This window comes from Typopeltis vanoorti, chromosome 6, assembly GCF_054136105.1.
Source record: "Typopeltis vanoorti isolate ZY-2024b chromosome 6, IOZ_Tvanoo_1.0, whole genome shotgun sequence".
Taxonomy (NCBI): Eukaryota; Metazoa; Arthropoda; class Arachnida; order Uropygi; family Thelyphonidae; genus Typopeltis; species Typopeltis vanoorti.
This window is the reverse complement of record NC_143554.1, coordinates 136,646,130-136,670,953: the sequence shown is the minus strand read 5'-3', so window position 1 is coordinate 136,670,953 and position 24,824 is coordinate 136,646,130. Positions and strand designations below refer to the sequence as shown.

The window sequence follows — 24,824 nt, the reverse complement described above, 5'->3', positions numbered from 1 at the left end:
TCCAGGCCCCAAGTATCTGCCTGTGGTCAAATTGTGTTATGTTGCTATGTTTCCCCCATTACTGGCAAACGTTTACTGATTATATTATTATTATTATTACGTGACACCTCCAGGGAGTCCAAAGACTCATCAAGGGCATCTACTCTACAACTCTTTATCTCCACCACTCAATCCACCAACTGTAGCGAACCTCATCGTCTACACCAACACATCTACTGACCACCATGACGACTAGTATTTTCCCAGACACTTACAAACATCCATGCCCATGCAGGATTCGAACCCACAGCCTTTTGGCTGGAGAGTGGATATACCAGGCTTTCGATACAGAGGATTACTACAGAATTATTATTATTATTGTTATTATGTGACACCTCCAGGGAGTCCAAAGACTCATCAAGGGAGAGTGTGCCAACAGCATCGAACAATTGATTCCCTTCCAACTGCTAACCGTACTCAAACTTGCATAACTTTTTGCATGAGCCATTAGTAGCAGAGGCTCTACCAATCGACCAACCTTTGCTGGCTAAATATGTATTCCACAGTAAATAACTTTTTTATTTACTGTGGCATATGTGTGGCAAATATTTCATCTTATATATCATAAGACATCATTGGTACAACTAACGAACAACAATAGGAATTGAATTCAAAAAACAGGTGCGTGCATGCTTAAATTGGAATCCTTCTACATATACAGTTGTGTGTTCATGGATTAAAAACTACTTGACTGAAATTAACATTACTTAAATTAAAATATAGCAAGTAAATTATTGAATGCAGTTGAGGATAACAATTTCCCAAACTTTTGAAATATTAAGACAGTCATTTTGTTTAAGATTAGTTCTATGAAGTAAGACTTCACCACTTTCTGTATATAAAAGTTCATGTTTATATGTGGATCTATGTAGTAGTTTAGCATTTTGCCATTGGATCCTGTGGTTAGCATTTTCGATTCCGTGTGCATTTAAGCATGCACACTACTGTTTTTTGAATTCAGTTCCTATTATTTTTCATTAGTTGTACTATTGATGTCTTATGATACAAAAGATGAAATATTTACACAATAATAAAGTTATTTACTGTGGCATACATGTTATTCTATAGTTATGGATACCCCACAAGTTTCATTATATAAAAAATACAGAGGATAGATGTGCCCGTTTATAGTAGCCGCACGTCATGTTGATATCACTTGGTACTTCGTTATTATGCCGAACATGTAAATTGGGAGAGAGGGTGATGTTCTTACCACATAGCTAACTCAGTGTGTAATTTGAATTTAATATCATGTCTACATTTCTATCGAGACAACCACCCATTTACTTCTTTAAAATTATCATAATCCAGCTTCTTAGCTAGCTTCTCTGACTTTTTTTTTAATATTGGCTCACTGATGCACACTCGTTGTTCAATTATAATGTAAAACCATTGATTTAGAACTTCATCAGCATCAGGATCCTTATCTTCATACTACTTTTTTTGGGGATGTTCCTTCTATTCCATTGCATGTCCATTCTTGTTGCAGCTTTTTACTGTTGTATCAATTGTGCAGTTGTAGATTAGAGTACTCCAGTTATCTCAGCCAGACGAAGATGACTAGTATTTGGCGAATGGCCGTTGATTTGATCTCGTAGGCAATTTTTTGAGATAGTTACAAATCTCTACATGGCCTCTTGGGATCCAAAATTTTATAAAATTAAAATTAAAAACAAAATTTTCAAAATATATCATCATCAAATTCTATCTTCTACCCTCAAGGGGGGTACACGATATGATAGTACTACATGAAAAATTTACATCATTACTAACTTCCTATCTACAATTTTCCTCCAAATCAGTCTGTTACTTATCAAGACTCTGACATTATCAGATCTTATATTTCTGTCTTCTAAGGCACTTTGTACCGTATCAATCCACCTATATCTTGGGCTTCCTCTGGGTCGTTTTCCTGCCAACCTGGCAGAAATCACATGTTTTGCTAATCTTTCCTCTCCCATTTTGTTTAAGTGATCATACCACCTGAGATTAGCTTTGCCAAGGCATTCCTGGATGCTGACAATGTCAAGTTCTTTCGTAATATCCTCATTTTTAATATGATATTGCCGTTGAAGCCATCTGTTCACGCCCCTAATCTTTCCCAGGACTCTCATATATCTGTGGTATCTAGTCTTTGGTCAAGTGTTTTACTTCTGACCCAACTCTAAGATCTATAAGTTAAAATTGGTTTGAACACTGTCATGTATACTGCTAATTTAGTGTTTTGATTAATTTCTCTCTTATTCCATATAAATTTATTCATTTGACTTCCTACCATACCAGCTTTGTTGATTCTGTTGTCTGTTTCCACATTTAACTTGCCATCTTCACTAAAAATTGTGCTTAAGCAGATGAAATGTTTTACTTGTTCTATAAGTTCTCCATTCACAAAGCAGTTGATATTTTCTGTGCTTCTGCCTATTTTCATTGTCTTTGTCTTGTTATTGCTGACCTTCATACCATATCTATTACAACAGCTATTCAGTTTAGTTAGAGAATCTTGCAGACTTCTAGCAGATTTATTTAGAAGTATAACCAAGGGGTCCGACAGGGATGTCCCCTCTCAGCAACTCTTTTTAATAAATACTTAAATGAAATAATAATAAAATGGAATAAAAATTTACATCAAGGAATTAAACTTTCTCCTACAGTAAACTTAAACACTTTCCTCTTTGCCGATGACCAAATAATAATTACAAATTCTGAAGATAACTTACAGAAAGCTATTTTAGATCTAAATGAGATATCCAAAGATTATGGTATGACAATATCAACAGAAAAATCAAAAACTATGGCCTTTAAAGGACAAGATCCAGCAAGAACTAAAAGAGTAATAGATAACAAGATCTTAGAACAGGTGAATTCATTTAAATATCTAGGATGTATGATCACATATGAAAATGAAAGATATAAATGTAAAAATTGCAAAATATTTAAAAATAGCAGGTATAATTAACTCTATATTTAAACCAAACCTAGTTCAAAAACAAACCAGACTAAAAGTATACAATACATTAGCCCTACCAGTCTTAATGTATTGAAGTGAAATCTGGACAATAAAACAAAAAGACAAACAAAGATTAACAGCAGCAGAAATGAAGTTTATAAGAAAAACTGCAAAGTATACCCTATTTGATCACAGAAGAAACGAAGAAATTATGAAAGAATTAAATCAAGAACCAGTAATAGAAAAAATTAAAAAATATAAACATAAATGGATGGAATACGTTCAAAGAATGAAAACAGAAAGATTACCAAAACAAACCTTAAAGTACAAGCCATTAGGAAAAAGAAAACCAGGACGTCCTCTTAAACGATTCAACGATGACTTCTAAGACCGGAACAGGCCATGCTAGGCCTAAATCCTTTATATGCATGATGATGATGTATAACATCGTCTGCATAAAGCAAAAAACTGAGATTAACATCTCCAATTTGGATATCCAGTTTAATACCACTTTCCTTCATAATGTGATCCATATAGATGATAAATAACATACATCCTTGTCTGACACTAGATTTAACATTAAACCATCTTCCTGTACTTCAAGTCTAACTGCTGACTTACAACTCAAATAAAGACTAAGTATCACCTGATATAATGCCCCATTGTCACCATATAACTGTAGTGTTTTGAATAGTTTAATATTCAAAGTTTAATAGGCACCTTGTCATATGCCTTTTTCAGATCTACAAAACTTAAATATAGATCTTTGATATATTCCCACGATTTCTCAACTATTTGTTGTAAAGTGGAAATCCCGACAGCCTCTATTTGTATAATACATTTAGTTTAATCCTTTATCCAAGTGTGAGCAAACAAAGTTTGCGCCTGAAAGTATCTTCAGGACTGGGGTAAGGTGGTACAACACCAGAGCACTCCTTGCAAAGGTGGAGCAAGGTACCAACACTCCTATCTCAGTATCTCCCAGACTAAATCCAGAGTAATTTATTAAAAAAGGGTGGCACACCATTTGGCAACTCCTATAGGTAGAGATGACCTGCTAATGCTTCTGCCAGATATCTCCACTTGGGCCTGGCTCCCACTGAAGAGACCTCAATAAAGGTCGAAACTAGTCTTGGTTGTGGCCCTTCCCTTAATGCATAACATTAGACATATCCTCAAGGAGATGTGTTTTGCATTATGGGAGATACTGAGATAGGAGTGTTGGTAGCTTGCTCCACCTTTGCAAGATCTGCCCTGATGTTGTACCACCTAACCCGAGTCCTGAAGATACTTTCAGGCGCAAACTTTGTTTGAACACACTTGGATAAAGGATTAAACTAAATTTATTATACTCTAACCAAGTGAAAAATAAACTTTTTCATCAGCCTCTATTTGGCCTGAATCCAGCTTTTCTTCCACAATCCTTCTCAACTGTTTCTCAAGTATACTTGCGTAAATCTTACCAGGAACACTCAGTAGGGAAATACCTCTGTAATTCTCACATTCAGTTTTATTTTCTTTTTTGATATATAAAAATACTATGAAAAAGTACTATGAGTGTTCTACTCCAATCATCTGGAATTTGTCCCTCTGTTAGACCTTCTGAACTATGCAGTGCAGCCATTGTAGGACTGTTATACTTCCATGCTTGAGCATTTCTGGTCGAATGTCATCAATGCAGCCTTTCCACATTTCAGGCCTTTGATGGCTTTTTCTACTTCAAGTATGGATATGTATTCTTGACTGCAACTCTTGAGTGTTTTTTACCACTATGCTATCACTGCTTGTTTCATTTAGTAATTTTTCGCAGTAATTACTCCATACTTCAAGGATATCTTTTTCTCCAGTTTTCATGTCACCTTTATCATCTAATTTCTTTTACAGCACTCTTTCCTCCATTTCTGAGCTTCTTCAACAACCTCCAGAATATCTTGCCACCTTCTTGGTATTTATTTTCTGTTCTTACCAAAGTCTTCCCATGACTTTTATTTAGCTAATTTTACATGGTGTTTGGCATTTGGCATTCTTACATTTGTCTCTGTATTCTCTAAGAGCACAACCTGATTTATTTTCCAGGTACTTTTGATATGCTCTCTTCTTTTCCTTCACTGCCATTGGAGTTTTGATTTTTCTATCCTTGCAGACCACCTCGCCACATGCCTTTCTGGTTGAATCATTCAGTGTTTTCTTCAGGTCTTGGCACTGGATCTCAAAAATTTTTGTCCTGTTCTCAAACTCTTTCATTTTTTCTTGAATGGCATTTGTGTATTTTAGTCTGCAGTTCACATCTGAGAGCTGCTCAAATTTTATTCGCTTTCAACTTTCTTACATGTTCTTCTTTTCAATATGAAATTCAATTTAATTCTGCTCAAGATTAAATGGTGATCACTTCCAATTTCAAATTTTTTGTACACGCTGGTGTCCTGCACCAGGGAGGAAAACATCATTATTGACAATAACATTGTAATGAGACTTTTCTTATTCCTTTCCTCTTCTTAATCTTCTTCTTAAAGATGGCAGAAGTGTCCCAAATAAATGGCTGCCCCCAATTAACCATATCCTGCTGCATATATTGCTCAGTGGTACTTCTCATAGTTTTTTACAGTCATGATAAGGGCAGAACAAAGATTTGACAGACTGAAACAAGTGCTTGAAGGAAAAAAAAGGTAAAAAAGCATGGACTGAAATGAAAATAGTCAGGAGGTCAGGGAAGAATTACACAACCATATTTTAGTAATAAGAATCAAAGAAGAACAGTAGCCACGTTATGGATATGTGTACAGATGGTCTACTAAAAGGTTTCCTGACACTCCAGAATGGAAGAGTAGAAAGAAAGATACTGCCAGATAAACCAAGCAACAGCACTGTAACTAGCTTTTCATGGGCCTTGTGCAAGATTTTATTTTTGCCCCTCCTTTTTTTGGAAAAATAAAAATAAAAAAAAATACGACAGAAATAGATCAATTAATTTTTAACTTTAACCAAAAACATTATGGAATCGGCTCCCATGGCAGCAAAATTTAAAATTTGAAAATGAAAATATAATACTGATTATTTTTTGATACCCCATTTCAGACTCCCCTTCATCCTGGGTCCTATGCTTGTGCACCCGTTGCACGTGCCTAGTTATGACACTGCCAAGCAATCAAGTTCAAGGCCAAAATATCAGTATGACAAAATTGATGTTCTCTCTTCTCCCTCTTAGATATGGAGGACAAGAAATTGAACCTTGATAATTTTGAGTTTTTCTTTCATTCCATATCCTTGCAACCTATCTTATTTCTGAAGAAGTGGGAACTGTGGTGTTCTCTTTTCTTTAACAGACTTCTCTTTCTCACACACTCTAGGATCTTTCCTTTCCTCTCTTCTCTCTGAACAGCACCATTTAAATCTCAACAGCAACTATTCATTCATAATTACTTCTTTCTTAGGTTCTTCCATTAGTTAGCAAAGCAATGTTTCTTCTCACATCAGTGGATCAGAGATGGGATGCACTTCCTACCTGGATTTGAATATTTAGATTTAATCAAGAGAAGAATCATTGCTTTGCTAACTTGAACTCAGGGAAGAAGTGATATCATGACTGTAGAGTAGGCTCAGAGTATAGAAACTTTGACTTCTGTTGCATACTCCTGTTATATGCACATAGAGTGCTTATCAGAAAACAGTGCAGTAGTGAGGATTATAGAGAATAAGTTAAAGAGCAAAAGTTAGTTAATAGCAGTGGAATCTCACTACCAAACTAGCATAGGATTGAGAAAGCGTGACCTTGTAGTAAAGAAAAGAAAGGAGACTGTGGGCAACCATTCACTACCCTCTATCAGGAAAAATTTGTTTACAATACTGAAAACCAACAAGAATATCATGTTGTACTGAAATTTACTTCTTTCACTACTTTTGAGGTGTACGGTGTCAGAAAAGTTATATTGATTTACTAAACTTTGGACTCTCTATGGTTGATTTGAAATGACTCCTTAGATATTAAGGAGTCATTTCAAAATGACTCCTTAATATCTAAGGTCTGGAGTTTGGAAAACACAGGATATTGTCATGGCTTAGGCCTCTTTCGGGACATCAGTAAGGGCATAGTATGTAGCACATTTCTGTATGAAGATAGAAAAATAAAACTTAAATAAATAAACAGTCTTTCATAAGTGTGAGTCATTTAAAAAAGGGAGATGGTTAAACAGCTTACCCATATATGCTCAGTACACTGCTTGGATAGAAGCCAATGAACATCCCTGTGAACAAGGTGCATCATGCCATGTAATGAGTCACTTGTTTGTAGTGGGTATAAATTGCAGGAATATGATGCTTCCAAATTAGTGCAATTATGTCCAGGTGAAATGGCTGCAAGAAGAGAGCTAACAGAGTTTAAAAGAGTCCTTGGAATAGGATGCCATGTTGCAGGCCTATCTGTTTGGCAAATTGTTGACAAATTGGGCTATCCCAGATCAAATACTGAGATGGAAGTGCAGGGAGTCAGCTGCAAATGCTACTTGCAATGAATGACTCGCCAAACGTGACCATAGTATGCTACGAAGGATAATATGCAAAAATTCACCAACATGTTGAATGCAGAGTTACAAGCATTGACTGGAACACGAATCTGTACAAAACTATGTACATAGTGTGCTATGAAGGATAATATGTAAAAATTGCAATTTGTCTGCCAACATGTTGAATGCAGAGTTACAGGCATCAACTGGAACAGAATCTGTGCAAAAACATTCAGAATGAAAGCTCACATGTTCCATGGTAGGACCACAATATGCTAGCCCCACAATATCCGAATCAAAAGCAGCATTGGTGCAAAGAGCATGTACAGTGGGACGTGGAAGCTTGGAAGGTGTTATGCAGCTAGAATCATGCTACATCTTTAATGAGCAGATGGGTGTGGTGGATACACAGTGAACATGTCTTCCCAGAGTGCATAAACCTAATTATGAAATTTGGAGGTGGCAGTGTGACGGTATGGTCCTGTTTTTTGTGGTTTAGCCTCAGATCTCTGTTTGTGGTGCCACGAACATTGAACTCTGAGAGGTATCGTAACATTCTGGACAATGCAATGCTTCCTACAGAACTAACCATTATCTCTTTCAGCAAGACAGTGTGCTGTATCATAAGACTGCTATATTTGTGTGGTTTGTGGACATGAATGTTACCACACTTGACTAGCCTCCACACAGCCTGATCTCAACCCTACCGAAAATCTGTGGGATGAACTGGAGCATCAGGTGAGGTTAAGGGACGTTCATCCTACAGCAGTACAGGGCCTTGTTGGGCCTTGTTACATGCTTACAGAAAGAATGACTCCCAAGTTCCCAATGATCATTATTGTACGCTTGTGGAAAGTATGTCCCATAGGATTGCTGTAGCCATCACAGTAAAAGGGGGTCCTATGTCTTATTAAGGGTTGTGACATGTTTGTTCCTTGCACTGCGGTGTTTGTTGGCTTCTTTCCAATAAGTGTATATAGTAATACCTCATCATGATGCCTAGTTACTTAAAGAAAATGGTGTTGTATACTTGGGTCTTTGTTAGTTATACTTATATTTTTTTTCATAATTTTAAGTTCCCATAGTTGGAATTTAGATCTGAAACTGTGCACACAAATTATATATAGAAATATATATATAGTAATTGGCATATTGAGCTCATGCTACAAACCAGTTATCTTCACAACTGGTCACTTAATTTAGATTTCTGAAAGGTGAAGACTTTTTTTTACTAACAGTTTAGTAGGCAGGTTAGTCAACTCAGATAAACTTATAAAAAGTACATTTCATTTTATATATTCCTAGTTGTTAATGTAATTTTTAGGAGACACACAGATCATTCATGAAAGAGTTCTAGATTAATTCATCTTAGAAAGTTAAATGAAAATTGTTGCTTTGTAAATATATTTCATTTATTCAGTATTTTTACTTCATTTCTGTATTTTAATAGATTTGCCAAAAATTTGTCAGCTGACAAATTACAACTAAGCACATTGAAAGGCCACTGTGAACTACATAATTTAGAGCTAAATGAACTAGTGTTAACTGATCTTCTAGAGCTTCCAGCATGGTTACGATTATCTCAAGCAACTTGCAATCATGTAACCTTAAAGGTAATTTTGATAATTGTATTTTATGTATGCATGCATATGCATTTCTGTTTTGGAACTGAGTGAATGTTTTTTTTATTGGATTCAGTTAATTAAAAATCTGTTATACAGTGGAACCTCAGTTGTCGAAAGACTCTCATCTCGAACAAATCAGTTCCAGAACATATTTTCCGAACAAAAAACGCACTGGTTTCCGAACAGAATCGTGGTTGCCGGTTTGCTCGAACAGACAAACCGGCAACCACGCGCTGTGCAGTCTACCGCAAACCTATATGTACAGGCCAATAAAAAATTCATACCACCATTCAACACAAAAACTAGGAGTAATCAGCACCCTCAAACATGGAGCCCTAACAATTTGCTTCAGTGAACAAGTTCTGAACTAAGAATTTGAAATCTTTAACCAAACATTTTTAAAAAATGGCTACAATAAAAAAACAGTTCACAAGATCCTCCATAAAATGCCATTAAAAACAAAAAATGCCCCTTAACCCAACGTTAAGGGGCATTTCAGAAAAAAATAGATAGAGCACTACTTAAATACAACATCAAGACAACCTTCAAATCCCTAGCAAAATTAAGAAATTTACTTAGCTTCTCCAAAGATCCTCTTCCATACCTTGCCCACCCAGAGGTTTACAAAATGTAATGTACCTGTAACCAACCTTACATAGGAGAAACAGGATGCATCATACCAATCAGAAAAGGTGAATACAAATGGTACATTAAATACCTTCATTATGGTAAAACAGGCTTATCAGGCCACGCACTCCAAATATGCCACAGAATTGACTGAAAAGGCACTAAGTCCCTACCGCACCAAAACCTAGTTTGAAAAAAAATTCAAAGACGCTAGTGAAATACTGAAACATCATCCAAATCTGAACAAAAATGATATTATTCCAAGAATGTGGAGGACCCATCTTCAACCCATATAGCAACCAGAACAACCCTAGACAGAAGAAAATCTCAATAAAAGGACTGTAAAAATTATTTGATGTAGTTCCATTTTTTTTTTTCTCAACAGAGGTCAGGCTAGAATAAATGATTAACAAACTGTTAGATTGTGATAGAGTGGAAATTTATGAACTCCTATCTTATCACAATCCAACATGCTTTTCCAAACAAAAGAATGAGATAAATACAGTAAATTGCCTCTAAGTGAAAATTAAGTATTATGTATATGTAAATCAAGTGTGTTCTGTTATGAAAAGATTAAATAAGTATGTATTTTGTGCCATTCACGAATGTGGTTAATTCAATATTGAAAGAGTGAAAAACATTAGCAGAGCATTATGAAATATGTATAAAAGAATTATAAAATGTAAGCACAAATTCAACAGTTGTGGGGGGAGTCAAGTCCAAAGGTTACGGAGACGTATGCGAGGAAGCGGCTCGCCCCAAGTAAACAACATGACGTCAGCATACATGCGATAAGTAGGGCAGAGAATGGACGCCATGACGTAGTAGTACGTGTGAGTTGGCTGGACATCGAAAGGGGCAAGAATCGCCGAGAAGGAAAGAGGGGTCATGTGACCCTGTAACGAGGCTTTTTTCCCCTGGATTTCCTTGTGTTCGTCCCTCGTGATGGTGGAGGGTGACGGTGCCTCGATGTCGGACGGCTCCCGATAGGCAGCTACGGTCTTGGCTGCCATATTCTCCACGAAAAGAAACAAGTCTGGCTGTCCACAGAAGGCCAGTTTCCTGTGAACCTATGAAGCACTAAAGAACTGAAAAGGGAAGATAAGTAAACTTTGTGTTACTCTGAATAGGAATGAAAGATTTGTGTCATGTTAATATGTTATAGAGGAAGAACATTAATGATCTAGGATAAGATCGAATTGCTAGGACTTTAGAAGAATATTGATTTTACCTTACTATCTGTCATTGTGTTAATGTTCGCCTTTATATTGAATGAAATTAAGGATATGTTTAGAGTAAAGAATTGGCATAATATAAAGAGATTGTGAAAGATATGAATGTTATCTTGTGTAGTCTGACAGAGCTACGGAGTCTTAGATTGATTGTGATAATAGTACATGATTAATGCATTAGCAAAGGTTAATATAATTCATACTTTAGGAAGCTACTGTATAATATTTGTTAAGTATAATAGTAGTGTTTGAATATTATATACTTTGTCTGGAACTCCCTTAAGATGGAATTTAATTTAGTGTTATTATGTGTATCAACCTTTGAGTATAATAAACCTTGCCTTTGATTCTAACAAAGACTTTCTGTGATTTCTGGAATCCGATGCACTGCTTATAAAATATTAATGCGAACCTCTGCGGGATATTAGAAAAGAGTAAATTTTGGCCACGTCTGCAGAGTTGATAGGTGTCATTAAGTACTGTCCAGAGATTACCTCTTGGTTGTTAATGTTTAATAATCTAATAGCGCTAAGTGGCGCAGCAAAAGAAATAAATTTCTTGGCGTTTTACGAGAGGTAAATCTCAGACACTCTGATACTCTGGTACTGCCTCTATCTCAAGGAAATTCCATTGTCCCTCAGAGGTACCACGTGCTGCCCGATAGTGTATTACGGAGATAAAGCAACAAAGGTTTAAAATAAGTGTGAATAAGAAAAAAGTTACAACATAAATGGCGCAGCCGGTAGAATTATATAGAAGAAGGTTTAGGTTAGAAAAGATTGATTAAAATACAACCATTGTACAATAAAAAAACCAAGAAGCGACACAACACAAACATTTAGATTCATTTTACTTTTGTATAGTGCAGCAGCATGTAGCTTGTATATTGTACATATGTATGTTTTTCTGATGATGATGACCTCAGTAGAGGTCAAAACGTCGATTGTTATAGTACGCCCACTGTTTATAGATCTCTGCTTGGCGTTTTGCCAAGAATAGTCGATTCATGCTGAAGGGGAGAAAGAAATGAAAGATGTATGAATTGGTCGCCAACATGCGAAATCACGTGCTTTCTTGTCTGTCGCCGTACTAGTAGTAGCTTGATTTTTGTTGTTACTTTTTTGCATTATTTTTTTATTATTAATTTGCATGATGGATCCAGCACAGTCAACAAGTTCTGTTGTTAAACGTTTCAGTAGCTCTTGCAGAAGAATATTGAATAATGTGCTGACATTCTGCGAAAAAGAATCGTTAAAAGTCACTCTCCTTGTTCCCCTTTCTCAAGTCATAAAACGTGCATGTGCAATTGCGGGCGTATCGGGACGACTGTTAAAAGAATTCATAGGGAATGAAAAGGTGAAGGTAAGCCAAAATTTAAATCTCCTAAAAAAAAAAAAAGCGCAAGAGAAAGAAAACCATCAAAACCGTAGCTTTGAATGATTTTGATGTAGACGTTATAAGAAGAACTATTCACGAATTTTACGTGGTCAAGAAAAGAGTGCCAACTGTTCCGAAATTGATTCCTGTGCTTAAAGAAAAAAATAATTTTCCTTGGAAAAGAGAAACTTTAAGAAAAATACTTCTTGAAATTGGATTTTGTTTTAATGTTATTGCTATATTAACGCTATTGAGTATGTTTGGGCAGAAGTGAAATTTTTCATTCGCCATCGCAACGTAACTGGAGATATTGATATGTTGAAACTTTTTAAACTTTCAGAACAGGCGATTGAAAGTATTACAGTTCAAAACTGGGGAAAATATTGCTCTCGTGTCACCTCATTGGAAAATATGTATTGGGACAGAGACGGAATTATCAAAGAATTATGCGAACCTTTGGTGATCAGTTTAAGTGAAAGTGATGGCGATTCAGACACCGATTCAGATGACTATGAAGATTAAAGGGATTTGATAATGGAATTTTTTTCCAACCTTTTTTTTCCATGGGTTTGTTAAAAGAGTCACAACAAGTCATAAATAATTAATTGGTTTAGGACATTAAAGTGTCTCAGTTCTCTCAACTGTAAGTTTGGAATATCTAATTTTATTTGAAAAAAATTTCTGTTTTTCTGTATAATTATTTTTATTTTATAGAAAACTCTTAAAAATAAATCTTATTTTTGTTTTATGCTATACCTTTTTTAATTTTGTAATACACTACGTACATTTTTCCAGCTGTTATACAAGCAAAATAGTTACCACTTTAAAAACTCCAATGTTCGTAAAAGAAAAGCTAAATTTTCCAGGCCTGTAATAATAAACAACTCATTCGAGAAGACTGATTGATTATCCTATTATCGGAATGGATTCTCCTTTCTGGGACATGTGCAGAAGTGTCGAAGGGTCTCTAATCTGTGGGCGAACTATACTTGCTTAATCTTAAGTAAAGTAATTATTCTAACATGTGTTGTGTCTCCATGAATTCTGACCACCGCATAACCTTAAAAGAATTACTCTAGACATTCCCTAATAGATTTTAGTGAATTTGTAAACCTAATGCAAATCATTTGTTCTACTGTTTCAGTTAATTTAAACTCTTATTCAGTTGCTATTTGTCAGAAATGATGATAGAATCCCATTGAAAGTAATGAGGAATATGAACCCATTGAGTTGGAAAGTGGGTTTGCTAAAAAATCATTTAGGTACTCGAATCTTTGTGCAATGAACGATAGGTGATGAAACTTTACATGCGAATAATCATTTCGTTTTCTATAATTCCTGTTCTTCTGATTGTGGTTATTGCCTTTTGAATTTTCTTTCTTCCACAGTATATATGTTAAGAAAGTTGTCCTTCTAAATAAAAATTTTCTCTTCGCAGTTTAATATGTGCTAGTAAATGTAGTATTGTTATAATGTCGTAGTAGGTAATATTTACCTAATATGGTTTAACTCCTTTTCTTAACCATCTCTTGAATAATTTGTCCTATCTCAGCAGCGCCTATAATGTGTCTGTCATTGTCTTACTATTATATACTTCAGCCCCTCAGATTATCACGTGCACGAGTCTGATCTACAAAGGGATCGTCTCAAGGTTAAGCCAACTCCTTGGTAACAAAGCTTCTGAAGTTAGCTTCTCTTAAGGTTCTGGGAAAATTTGTTTGTTCCACTGTGCCACCCAGAACCATTAGTGGAAAAACTTCTCAGTCAAGAAGTGAACCTTCAGATATGCATGTGGTTAATCTAATATAGTTCTATACTAAGTTGTCAATTATCAATACCTTCTATAATCAACCTTGTTTGCAGTCATCGTCTTAATTAACAATTATCTCCCGCTTAGATCCAAATAATTTATCAGTGGTGCATCGGATTCTTAGACACAGGCAACCAAATTAATAAGAGCAAAAGGTTTATTTAACCTAATGATCATCATACAGAATAAATAACTTTCAATTATCACTGTACTACTAGATTACAAAGTAAAATTAATCAATATCCATCACATAGTAATTAATACTACAAAAACATTATGTTCAAAGATTCAAAGCTTGCATTCGTAGATTATAAAACCAATAATGACCTTTAGGTGTTAATCAAGCTGTCTGGATTAGACATCTCTACAGCTCATAAACATAGCTAGCAATCAACACAAGAACATTTATAATACATAGCACATATTACTCACCGACTATGATTAAAATATAACAGTTCTGTCTTAATTTTAGATGGAGTCTCAAAACTTTATGAAGGGCTATGATTCTTAAGTAACAATTACCTTCCTCTCACACATTACTTGATTAAAGGTTTACTATACTGAACTCGATGATTCCTCATGTTTGTCCTTTCGATTCTTGGATTCCTTCCAGACATTTTTTCCCCCTCTATGTTAAGGCTAAAATTCCTGTCAGCTTAGGTTGGTCCTCATGGAATCTGCATACCGATCATCTATGTCTAGAATATTCTCTGCGCAAGGTGATTCTGCATCCATAAGATACGCTATCTTTTCCAGGAGTTGCCCATTGTTTCGAGAATCCTCTATTCATTCATCGTAGGGCTTGGAATCCATGATCCCTCTAATAATGACCTGACACCTCCGACTTCTGCCACCAAGAGAGAACAGAGACTAGACAAAAAAAAAACCTTGGGGGGGGGGGCTTCCAACCCTTTTATATCAACCCCTACTGCTACTCCTTGTAACCCTAAATTTTCATCCGACCCGAAAACTTAGGTTACCACGTGCCGTATGCGTGCATGACCGCTTGAGGCAACTTACTAATCTGGTGTCTTGCCCGCGTACTTTGAACCTTCTAATCTTAGTTGGTTATATGCAATTTACACAATAATTCTTTTATATCAATTCTAACAGAAAATATGTATATAACAAATTCATTGTCTAACATACAATTTAGTAGGTATTTTACATGTGAATATTCACAAGTTTTACACTAATTACGGTCCCAGTATTTGTCAGGCTATATAAAACTTATACTAAACTACAAGCATATCCTTTTCAAGGGTTATAACTTGTCAAATTATGAATGAAACATTCCTTAATGAATTATATTCATTCACAAATTAACAGTATCAAGCACATCAGACTCCATGTTCCAAAATTGTTCATTCAAATCTATCCTGCACAACAGACATTCGAAATCCTGCATTGTCATCGCAACATTTGTTGAAAGGAAGTCACCATATCTCAGATATGATGGCTGCTCCATTTGATGGAGCAGCAAATATAGTAACAACCTTATGACACAGTGCATTGTCTTGCTGAAAGAGACAGTGGTCACTTCCATAGAAATGGCACAAAGTAGAAAGCATTGTATTGTGCAGAATGTTCAGATATGTTTTGGAGTTCACTGTTTGTTACACCACAGACAGAGGTCTGAGGCCAAACCAAGAATAACAGGACCATGCTATTACACTGCCACCGCTGAATTTCATAGTTGGGATTACACACTCTAGTAAGAGACATTCATCTGTCATCCACTACACCCATACCCATCCATCTGCTCGGTAGAGAGTATATGCTGTTTGCACAACTGAAGACGACACTGTATGTTGGTTCGGGTAATGTGCAGCTTGCATATTTTGGTCCAACCATGAAAATTCATATTGTGGGCCTTGGTTCTTCCAGCCAATGCCCAGAACTTTGCATTCAGCATATCAGCCAACGAATGTCAGTTTTTAAATATTAACCTTCGTAACACCCTATGATCACATTCAATGAGTGTGGCGGATTGTCAAGTTGACTCCCTTTGCTTCCATCTCAGTATGGTATCACTGTTTGTTGACTTGGGATCCCAATTTATCAACAATTTACCAAACAGATCCCTTCTCACAGCCATTTCTCCCTGACACCGTTTCACTGACATGGGAGTATCATATTCTTCCAGTTTATACCAGCTACAAGCAAGACTCATGACATGCACTATGCACCTTGCCCCCATGGGGTGTCTGATTTCTTTCCAAGCAGTGCATATTCAGAATTTGAAGACCCTGACAAGAGGCTAATAAAACTTCAACCATAATAATGAAGGACTCAAAATGCATATATTACAATAACAATGAAATACCAATAATGCAAAATTGTAAACAGTAAAAAATTAAAAGGCAACACCAAATTGTAGCATAATAATTAAGGTTAGTTTATTATAATTACAGACAATTCAGTTTGGTTGGTATTATTAAAGCTGAAGCAAATAGGCTGTAATGCCAGTATATTGTCTGGCTTTTAAAACTGGCTAAGTTATCCTCAGTTGCTTCATTACCACCACATCCATGGTGGTAATGAAGCCCAATTCTTTCCATCCAAAGAGCATCATCATTACTAGCATAGCTATGGAGTCTTCCTACAAAGATCACTTCTGAGTGATCTTTAAAAAAACTATTTAACTCATTAATTTGTATAGAGCCCCTCTTGTAAAACGATCAATGACAGAGAGGTATTGATATAGTATAGATAAGGTATTCATCATCCCCCCCCCCACATAAATTAGTCAACTTCATGCAAAAGACATGAATATTTGCTTATGCTACTCATTAGCTTAGCAAGAATAAATTGATGCAAATAAAATTCAGAAATTGATTAAATTTGTCCATTGAAAAATTGAATTATCAAAGATAGCTTGGTGGGACAAAATTTTATTATCATCATCATCAGATCTGCACAGAATCAAGATCATGGGAAGTCCACAATCCCACAAAAAAGATCGAGGTGTGCCTTTAACCCATACACAGTTTTCACCCTCACCACACTCAGACAGTGCATATCACTTGCCAGCCATTCTCCATTCAAAGAACCTTTCCTCACACCCTTGTTCACACCCTCCTTATAGTTTCCATGAGTGGCCTCTTGTTTTACCATTGTCTCCCTCTATCATCATCGTAAAATTACTGATATATATCCTCTAGGGGTGTCTCCCTCTACTCTATGAAAAATCTTCTACATATTAATCTTATAACAGCCCCTCACCAACTTATACATCTCACTCATATCCCCCTCTCCTTATTCTATTCAAGAGGCTTTACAGTTCGTATTCCCTCAATATGTCTTCATATTCCACTTTTCAGAGACCGAATACTGACTTAGTAGATATCCTCAGGACCGTCTGAGATATCTTCATTCACTTGAAACCTGGCAACCAGATCTTTGCATAGTAGTTCACATATAGCCTAATCCAAGCCTTCAACAAGGGAACGACAGTCTCTTAGCTTCTGCATGTCAAGATCCTCATCTTCATTTGCTATAATCCATTGTGATGTCCTCACAAATTTAGGAATACGACTTCCTAAACTTCTGGTTTCCATTCACTGCTGTTCTTATATCTCTCATCTCATCCACTTCATTCAATATTTTCACCGTAATTATATACTTTGTATTCCATCTGTACCTACCAAACTTCAAGACCTTACACTTTGTAACATTAAACTGATAGCTTCAAAACTGGATCGGACATATTCTGAGAGGGAATGGAATCATCAGAGATGCCATCTAAGGAAAAATAGATGGAAAAAGACCCAGAGGAAGAGTAAGGAAAACAATGCTGAATGGAGACAGGTACACAACCTTGAATGAGAAGGCTCAGAAGAGAGTTTTTGCTACTAAGAAAAGAACCTGCTCAATTGCAGAATACTCAAGAAGAAGAAGAATGGAAAGGAAATCGAACTTGCTTGGAAAAATACCATGCGCACATAATTGGCATGCCTGAGACAAAGAAGACAAAAACAGGTGAGATGATACTAAATAATAAGTATAGGATGCTATTTTCATGCAATAATGATCAACGAAGGAAAGAGTAGCGATAGCATTCAACACCAAACATGAAGATAAACTTCTTGAGTAGAAGGCATTTTCAAGTAGTTATGTGGACAAACTTCAATTGGCAAAATGGACAAGGAAATTTATATGTGCCTATGATCCTACAGAAGGTTCTTTTAGGAAGAAGTGAAGGAATTTTTTGAGTCTTTAGAACTCAAAAACGTCTTTGAGTTCTAAACGTCAAAAATGCCTGCTTGTTCTTGAGTCTTTAGAACTCAAGAACAGTCTTTAGAACTCAAAAACATTGGGAAGGTGGCAAAATGTTTTGGAGGCTATTGGAGAATAGAAATGGAGGAAAGAGTACTATAAAAGGAATCAGAGATGATAAAGGTGACATAAAAACCAAAAATAAGGATAACATAGATGTCTAGGGTAATTGCTTTGAAAGACTGTTGACGAACCAAGCAGTGACAGAACCATACTAGAAATTTTTCAAGGGGAATGCAAAGAGGAGTATATATCAATGCTTGAAATAGAAAAAGCTATCAAAAACTTGAACTGTGGAAAGGCAGCTGAAGTAAATGATATTTGACCAGAAAGGCTTTAAGTTTGGAAATTAAAAGTTTTACAATGGCTACACTGCACACTTCAGAGGACCTGGACAGAAGGTCGAATTCCCAATGATTGGAGTAGAACTCTCATAGTACTCATCTGTAAAAAAGGGAATAAAGCTGAATGTGAGAATTACAGGGAAATTTTTCTGCTAAGTGTTCTTGTGAGATTTATGCAAGCATACTTGAAAAGAGTTTGAGAAAGATTGTGAAGAGGAACTTGGAGAAGAACCAACTGGGTTCAGGCCAAATAGAAGTTAAAAGTTTTTTCACCTGGTTATACTGTAAATTAAAGATGCCAAGAAATTATATTCTTGGTTTCATCCTTTATCCAAGTGTAAACAAACAAAGTTTGCACATGAAGTCACTTCACAACTGGACTACTTGTATATAGAGGCTAATGACTTCACATCAGCTGCCTTAGTATCCCATAATGGAACTCACATATCCTTGCAGACATGTACGATGCTATGCATTATGGGAGGAGTCACCACCCAGACCGGTTTCGACCTTTATTGAGGTCTCGTCAGTGGGAGCCAGACCCAAAAGTGATACCAAGGTTAAAGTAATGCAAATGTCATATTTTCATATGCAAGTAGCCAAAAAGCTTTGCACCATATCACTAAAATACTCTGGATTAGAGATAGACGTTGAAAGTTTTTTTCAACTTGGTTATACTATAAACTGAAGATGCCAAGAAATTATATTGGTTTCATCCTTTATCCAAGTGTAAGGAAACAAAGTTTGCACGTGAAGTCACTTCATGACTAGACTACTACTTGTATGTAGAGGATAATGATTCATGTCAGTTGCCTTAGTATCCCATAATGCAATTCACATATCCTTGCAGACATGCATGATGCTGCCACTTATTCTCTTATTTCTTGTTCTAGTTTAAGTCTAGTGATTCTTGATATTTGGTCAATCCACTTGTTAGGGGATTTTCCTCTTTTCTTTTCCCACATGATTTACCTTGGCATCAAACACCTGTTTAGCCAAAAAGGTGTTTGATGCCAAGATGATAGGAAAGAGACCCAGAGGAAGGCCACGGTTTAGGTGGATTGATTCAGTCAGAATTGCCTTAGAAGAACAAAATGTTACATATGACAATATTGGAGTGTTCACAGATAATAGACTAATTTGGAGGAATATTGTGGATAGGAGATTAATAATAATGTAAAATTTATCATGTGGTGCTGTCCTAATAACCTGAATACTCCTTGGGGGTACATATCAGGAAATTGATGATGATATCAAATTTGGATATGCAGCTTATCCTGAAATAGCTATGAAAACATTTTGAGTTGTTTCATTTTATGTAAAGCACTTACATTTCTTTCACACATCTCATAGCAGTCTTTCACAAGGCAGACAGTGTGCAGTGCATCTGTGCTTTCCTGAATTTCATAGTAAACAGTGAGACTATTGAAAAGCACACATACACATGCAGGCTGTTTTATGCATGATGTTTCATTTTTCCACTTCTGTGCCTTTTTTTTTTTTTTTTTTCGTTCATCATTGTACTTACTATGATGATTGAAAACATTAAACAGCACAAGAAAACACTGAACATTATGAAAGTATGAATTTAAGTACACAGCAAATCCATGTTCAGTAGTAAACAGAGAGAGAGAGAGACTGTGCTTTTCTTTTTGTGGTGAACATGGACGTGCTATGTATTTCTGTTCATGCACTTTGATAATGTTTAGTGTTTTCTTGTGCTGTTTTATGTTTTCTGTCATCATAGTAATTACAATGATGACTGAAAAAAAAAGGCACAGAAGTGGAAAAAGTGAAAAGGCATGCATATATGCACCAAAACTGATGTAAAGGTGAAAATTGTAAAGAAATAAGGTCGACAAAGATTAACAGCCATGGGACATGATCTTGATCTCACACTATCAACAGTGAATATACTTTGAAACTGAGAACTTTTATTGTTAAAAAACCATAAGATTTAATGATTACAAATACAAAGAGTATTTGTATTATAATTTTAGTAATTTTAGCGAATATACTTTATAAGAAGACTTTTAACTGTAAAGTTCAGTGTTGAAAGCACATTTCCAGACCTGTTATCCTTTCTGTAAACCCATTACATTTATCCAGCTGAGCTGTCACTGAATTATAAAACATGAGCAAGTTACTGAGGCATGACCTACCTTTCACAAAATCATGCTGCCCTCCCATACAGTATCCCATTTCCATCTATCCATTTCTGTATTTTGCTTTTGACCAATACTATGACATTCTCCAATCTTTCACCAATACTTTGAACAACAACTTCTGATATGATGATCGGTCGGTAATTTGCTACAGCAGTCTTGGAGCCTCCTTTATACAATGGAACTATTTTCTTCTCCTTCCTCCTCAACTCTGGGTTACTCCCTTTGGAACAACCCAGAGTTGAAACTTAGTATTGTTAGATTGAACAATATGGCCAAGAGCACTGACAATTCCCTCGCTGCTTCACATAAAGCTCAAGCTGGTATACCATCCAATCCCACATCTGTATTCACATTAAGATTCTGTAATTTTTTTTATTATTTTATTTTATTTTTTTTATGTTGGGCCCATACACAGGAGGTTGATTGGTCAACCTATAGTACATTAGTACTGTGTATGAGTGGTGGATTGGGAAAGGAGGAATTTGTTTACAATTGATTTGAATGACTTTAAATTGTATTCGTTGGGAAACACAGCAGGTGGGAGACTGTTCCACAGTGCAGCAGTTGCAGGGATGAAGGAAGAGGAAAAGAAATTTGTTCTGTTTGTTTCTAGGTGTACTGAAGGGATGTTGTGCAGCAGCTGCATGTGTTCCAATGAGTTTAATACTGAGCGGGGGAATTATTGATGTTATTTCAGATGAGCATTTCCCATGGAAATATTTGTAGAATATACTTACTGCAGAGACCAAACGTCTGTGTGAAAGTGGGGGGACAGAGTTGGTAAGGGATGGATCATTGATAAGTCTAATTGCCCTTCTCTGTATTGAGTCGAGCATTTTGAGAGAGCTTTTAGGGGCCCACCCCATATGTAGGAGCAGTATTCAATAGTTGGGCGGATTTGTGACTTGTATAATGTTAGTAGCTCTTCAGGGGTGAAGTAACGTCTTGAGCGGAAGAGAAATCCTAGTTTTTTTGAGGCTGAGGATGCAATGTTTCAGGTATGCTTGTGCCAGGAGAGGTTTGATGTGGGGTGATTTCGAGGAACAAGATCTCAGGCTGTCTGGAAATTTGGGTATCGTCGAAAAGGATACTGGGAAAAAGTTATTTTTTATGGGAAATAGTACAGAACTGGGTTTTGTTGGCATGGAAATTTATAAGGTTATCCAAACCCCATTGTAGGATGGCTTGGAGATCGGAGTTGAGGGTGGTGGTGGTTGATGTTCTGTAGGATGAGGTGAGTTGTGTAGGGTAAGGCTTATCAAATGCAAGCGAGGAGTGTAGTGTGCTGTCATCTGCAAAACTGTGTATTGGGCTGGAGGTCAATTGCAGTAAGTCGTTGATGTATAGCAGGAACAGGGTTGGTAAGAGGACAGAACCTTGTGGGACCCCAGCATTAATTGAGTGGTGTGAGGATAGGGAGCCATCCACCATCACACACAGTGTGCGTCCAGACAGAAAACTGGCGATCCACCTACAGAAGTCCTGGGTCAGACCGAATGATGGTAGTTTGCCTAGTATGCCTTTCTGCAAGACCCAGTCAAAGGCTTTGGAGATATCTAGTGCAACCACTTGAGATTTGCCAAACCTCTCCATTGCATTTGTCCAGAGATGGGCGACGTATGTGAGTAGATCTCCTATTGATCGGCAGTGATGGAATCCATACTGGTGGTCATTTATTTGATGAGTGTCTTCAAGATAGTGAGGAGGTGGGAATTGATGATTTTTTCCATTACCTTTGACAGGACTGAGATAAGCGAAATAGGGCGGTAAATGGATGGTAGTGACTTGTCACCCTTCTTGGGAATGGGCTGAATATAGGCCAATTTCCAGTTTATGGGATAGATTCCAGTGCAGTAGGAGAGTATATATAGGTGACATAGGATAGGGATCATTTCCTTAGCACAATTTTTCAGAACAATTGTGGGAATGCCATCGGAGCCAGGAGACTTTTTTGTGTCTAATTGGGACAGTAGTTTTCTGATTTCATCCTGACAAAAGGATATAGTGGGCATTGTATGTTGGGTGTCTGGAATGGTTGTGGGACATTTACCATAGTCAGTTATGCATGCATTTGAAGCAATGGATGAGGCCAGAAGATTGGCTTTTTCTGTGGGTGATGAGGCAGTAGAGCCTCAGGGGTGGGGTGGGAATAGTGTTGGACAGAAGTTACAGCCAATTGCTTTGGCAAGAGACCAAAAGGCTCGGCTGTCATTTGGACAGGCTGCTAGTTTCCTGCTTTTTGCTCTTTCGAACTCTGTTTTGGAAGCGTTGATTGTTTTTTTGCACCTATTATGGGCTTCTGCATAAGCTTTGAAGGAGGATGAGGTTCTTGATTTCAGCCAGTTGTGGTATGTATGGTGTTTCATCTCTACAGCCTTGGCACATCTTTTGGAGAACAAGGGTTTTATTAGGGAATGGCAGTTCAGAGTGTTGTGTGGAATGTGCGTATTCATGCCAGTGAGGATTACTTTGGTAATAAGCTCGTTGCATATGTTTGGGTTGGAAGGCGGGAAGCAATAGTCCAATCATGGGATTGCGGCATAGAAGTTGCAGAGGCTGTCCTGCTTGACACTGTCATAGTGCCAAACTACTCTTGTATGGGAGTGTCTGTGTAAACGCTGTTGCATGGAAGAGGAGATGAGCACCAGGTTGTGGTCAGAATTACCCATGGACTCACTACTTTCACTGTGTATTTGGAGGGGTCATTTGGAGCTAAGGAAGAGATCTAGGGTGTTTGGGGAGTGGTTTGGGTTGTCTGGTATTCTGGTTGGCATCTGGACAAGTTGTGTAAGGTCATTGGTGATGGCAAATGTTTCTGCATCTCTGCCTGCAAGATCTCTACAACTGGAAGACGAAAGCCATCTAGTGTTGTGGACGTTAAAATCCCCTAGAAGGATGATTTCGCTGTTGGGAAAGTGGTATTGGAGAAAGTTGACTTTTGGGGAGAGGAAATTAAAGAGCTCAGGGTGGTTGGTTGCGTTGGGCGACCAATGCAACACAACCAGCAGATAATTGACTCCATGTTCCAACACCTCAGGATTCTTCAAATATGCTATGCACCTCCATTTCATTTACCTCAGTTCCCATATAATCCTTTGGCTCTCCCATTCCTGTGATATCACCACCTGGATGATATACTCTTGCAAAGTATTCAGTTAATAATTCTGCTATTTCGACCGATTCAGTTACCTCCCTACCTGGGCTGGCAGACCATGCTTTAGATACCCACCATAAAATTCGTTGGAAGAATAAAAATAATAATCAAGGAATCATCAGCAGCTCTAAAAAACGTTCCTAACCTCAACAAATTTGGGTGCATGAAACTACCCCAAATTTGGGAGACTTACATTTTGAGAACTTCAGCCCAACTGCCAAGACAACCAAATCAGCTCCCCAGAGGGCACCATTAGGACTTTAGGAACAACATTAGTTTCTTTCTATCCTTAGTTTCTGTCTATAGCCCAAAAAAAATCCAAAAAATACTAAAACCAGTAAACCACAACCCCCTCTCCCCCCTCCATAATAAAGATTACACCAAATCTATCGCCATCCCCTACATCCAGGGCACCTCTGAGAAAATAACCAATATCCTCAGAAAATATGACCTTATTTCTTGTTACAGACCATATAAAAAGTTGGCATCCCTTATCCGCTCTACCAAAGACTAACCACTTCCCCTAGACCTACCTGGTGTATACCGATCCCTTGCAGCTGCAAATTGTCCTACTTTGGCCAAACAGGCAGAACAACAAATATCAGGATTTCAGAACACAAAGACTACATCCGGTTTCATCAGTACAGCTGCTCTGGGCTGGCAGACCATGCCTTAGATACCCACCATAAAATTCGTTGGAAGAAAGCAAAAATAATACACCACA

At 36.9% G+C, this 24,824-nt stretch overlaps 1 protein-coding gene across 1 annotated transcript in view; it reads left to right on the top strand.

The window, feature by feature from the left end:
• The window catches only part of LOC150105975 (bridge-like lipid transfer protein family member 3B), a 315,418-nt gene that overhangs the window by 38,311 nt on the left and 252,283 nt on the right, over positions 1–24,824 (top strand). The window contains exon 2 of the mRNA XM_090393732.1: positions 8,936–9,098. Coding sequence (XP_090249858.1) covers positions 8,936–9,098 — 163 coding nt within the window. The remainder of the gene's footprint in view (positions 1–8,935; positions 9,099–24,824) is intronic.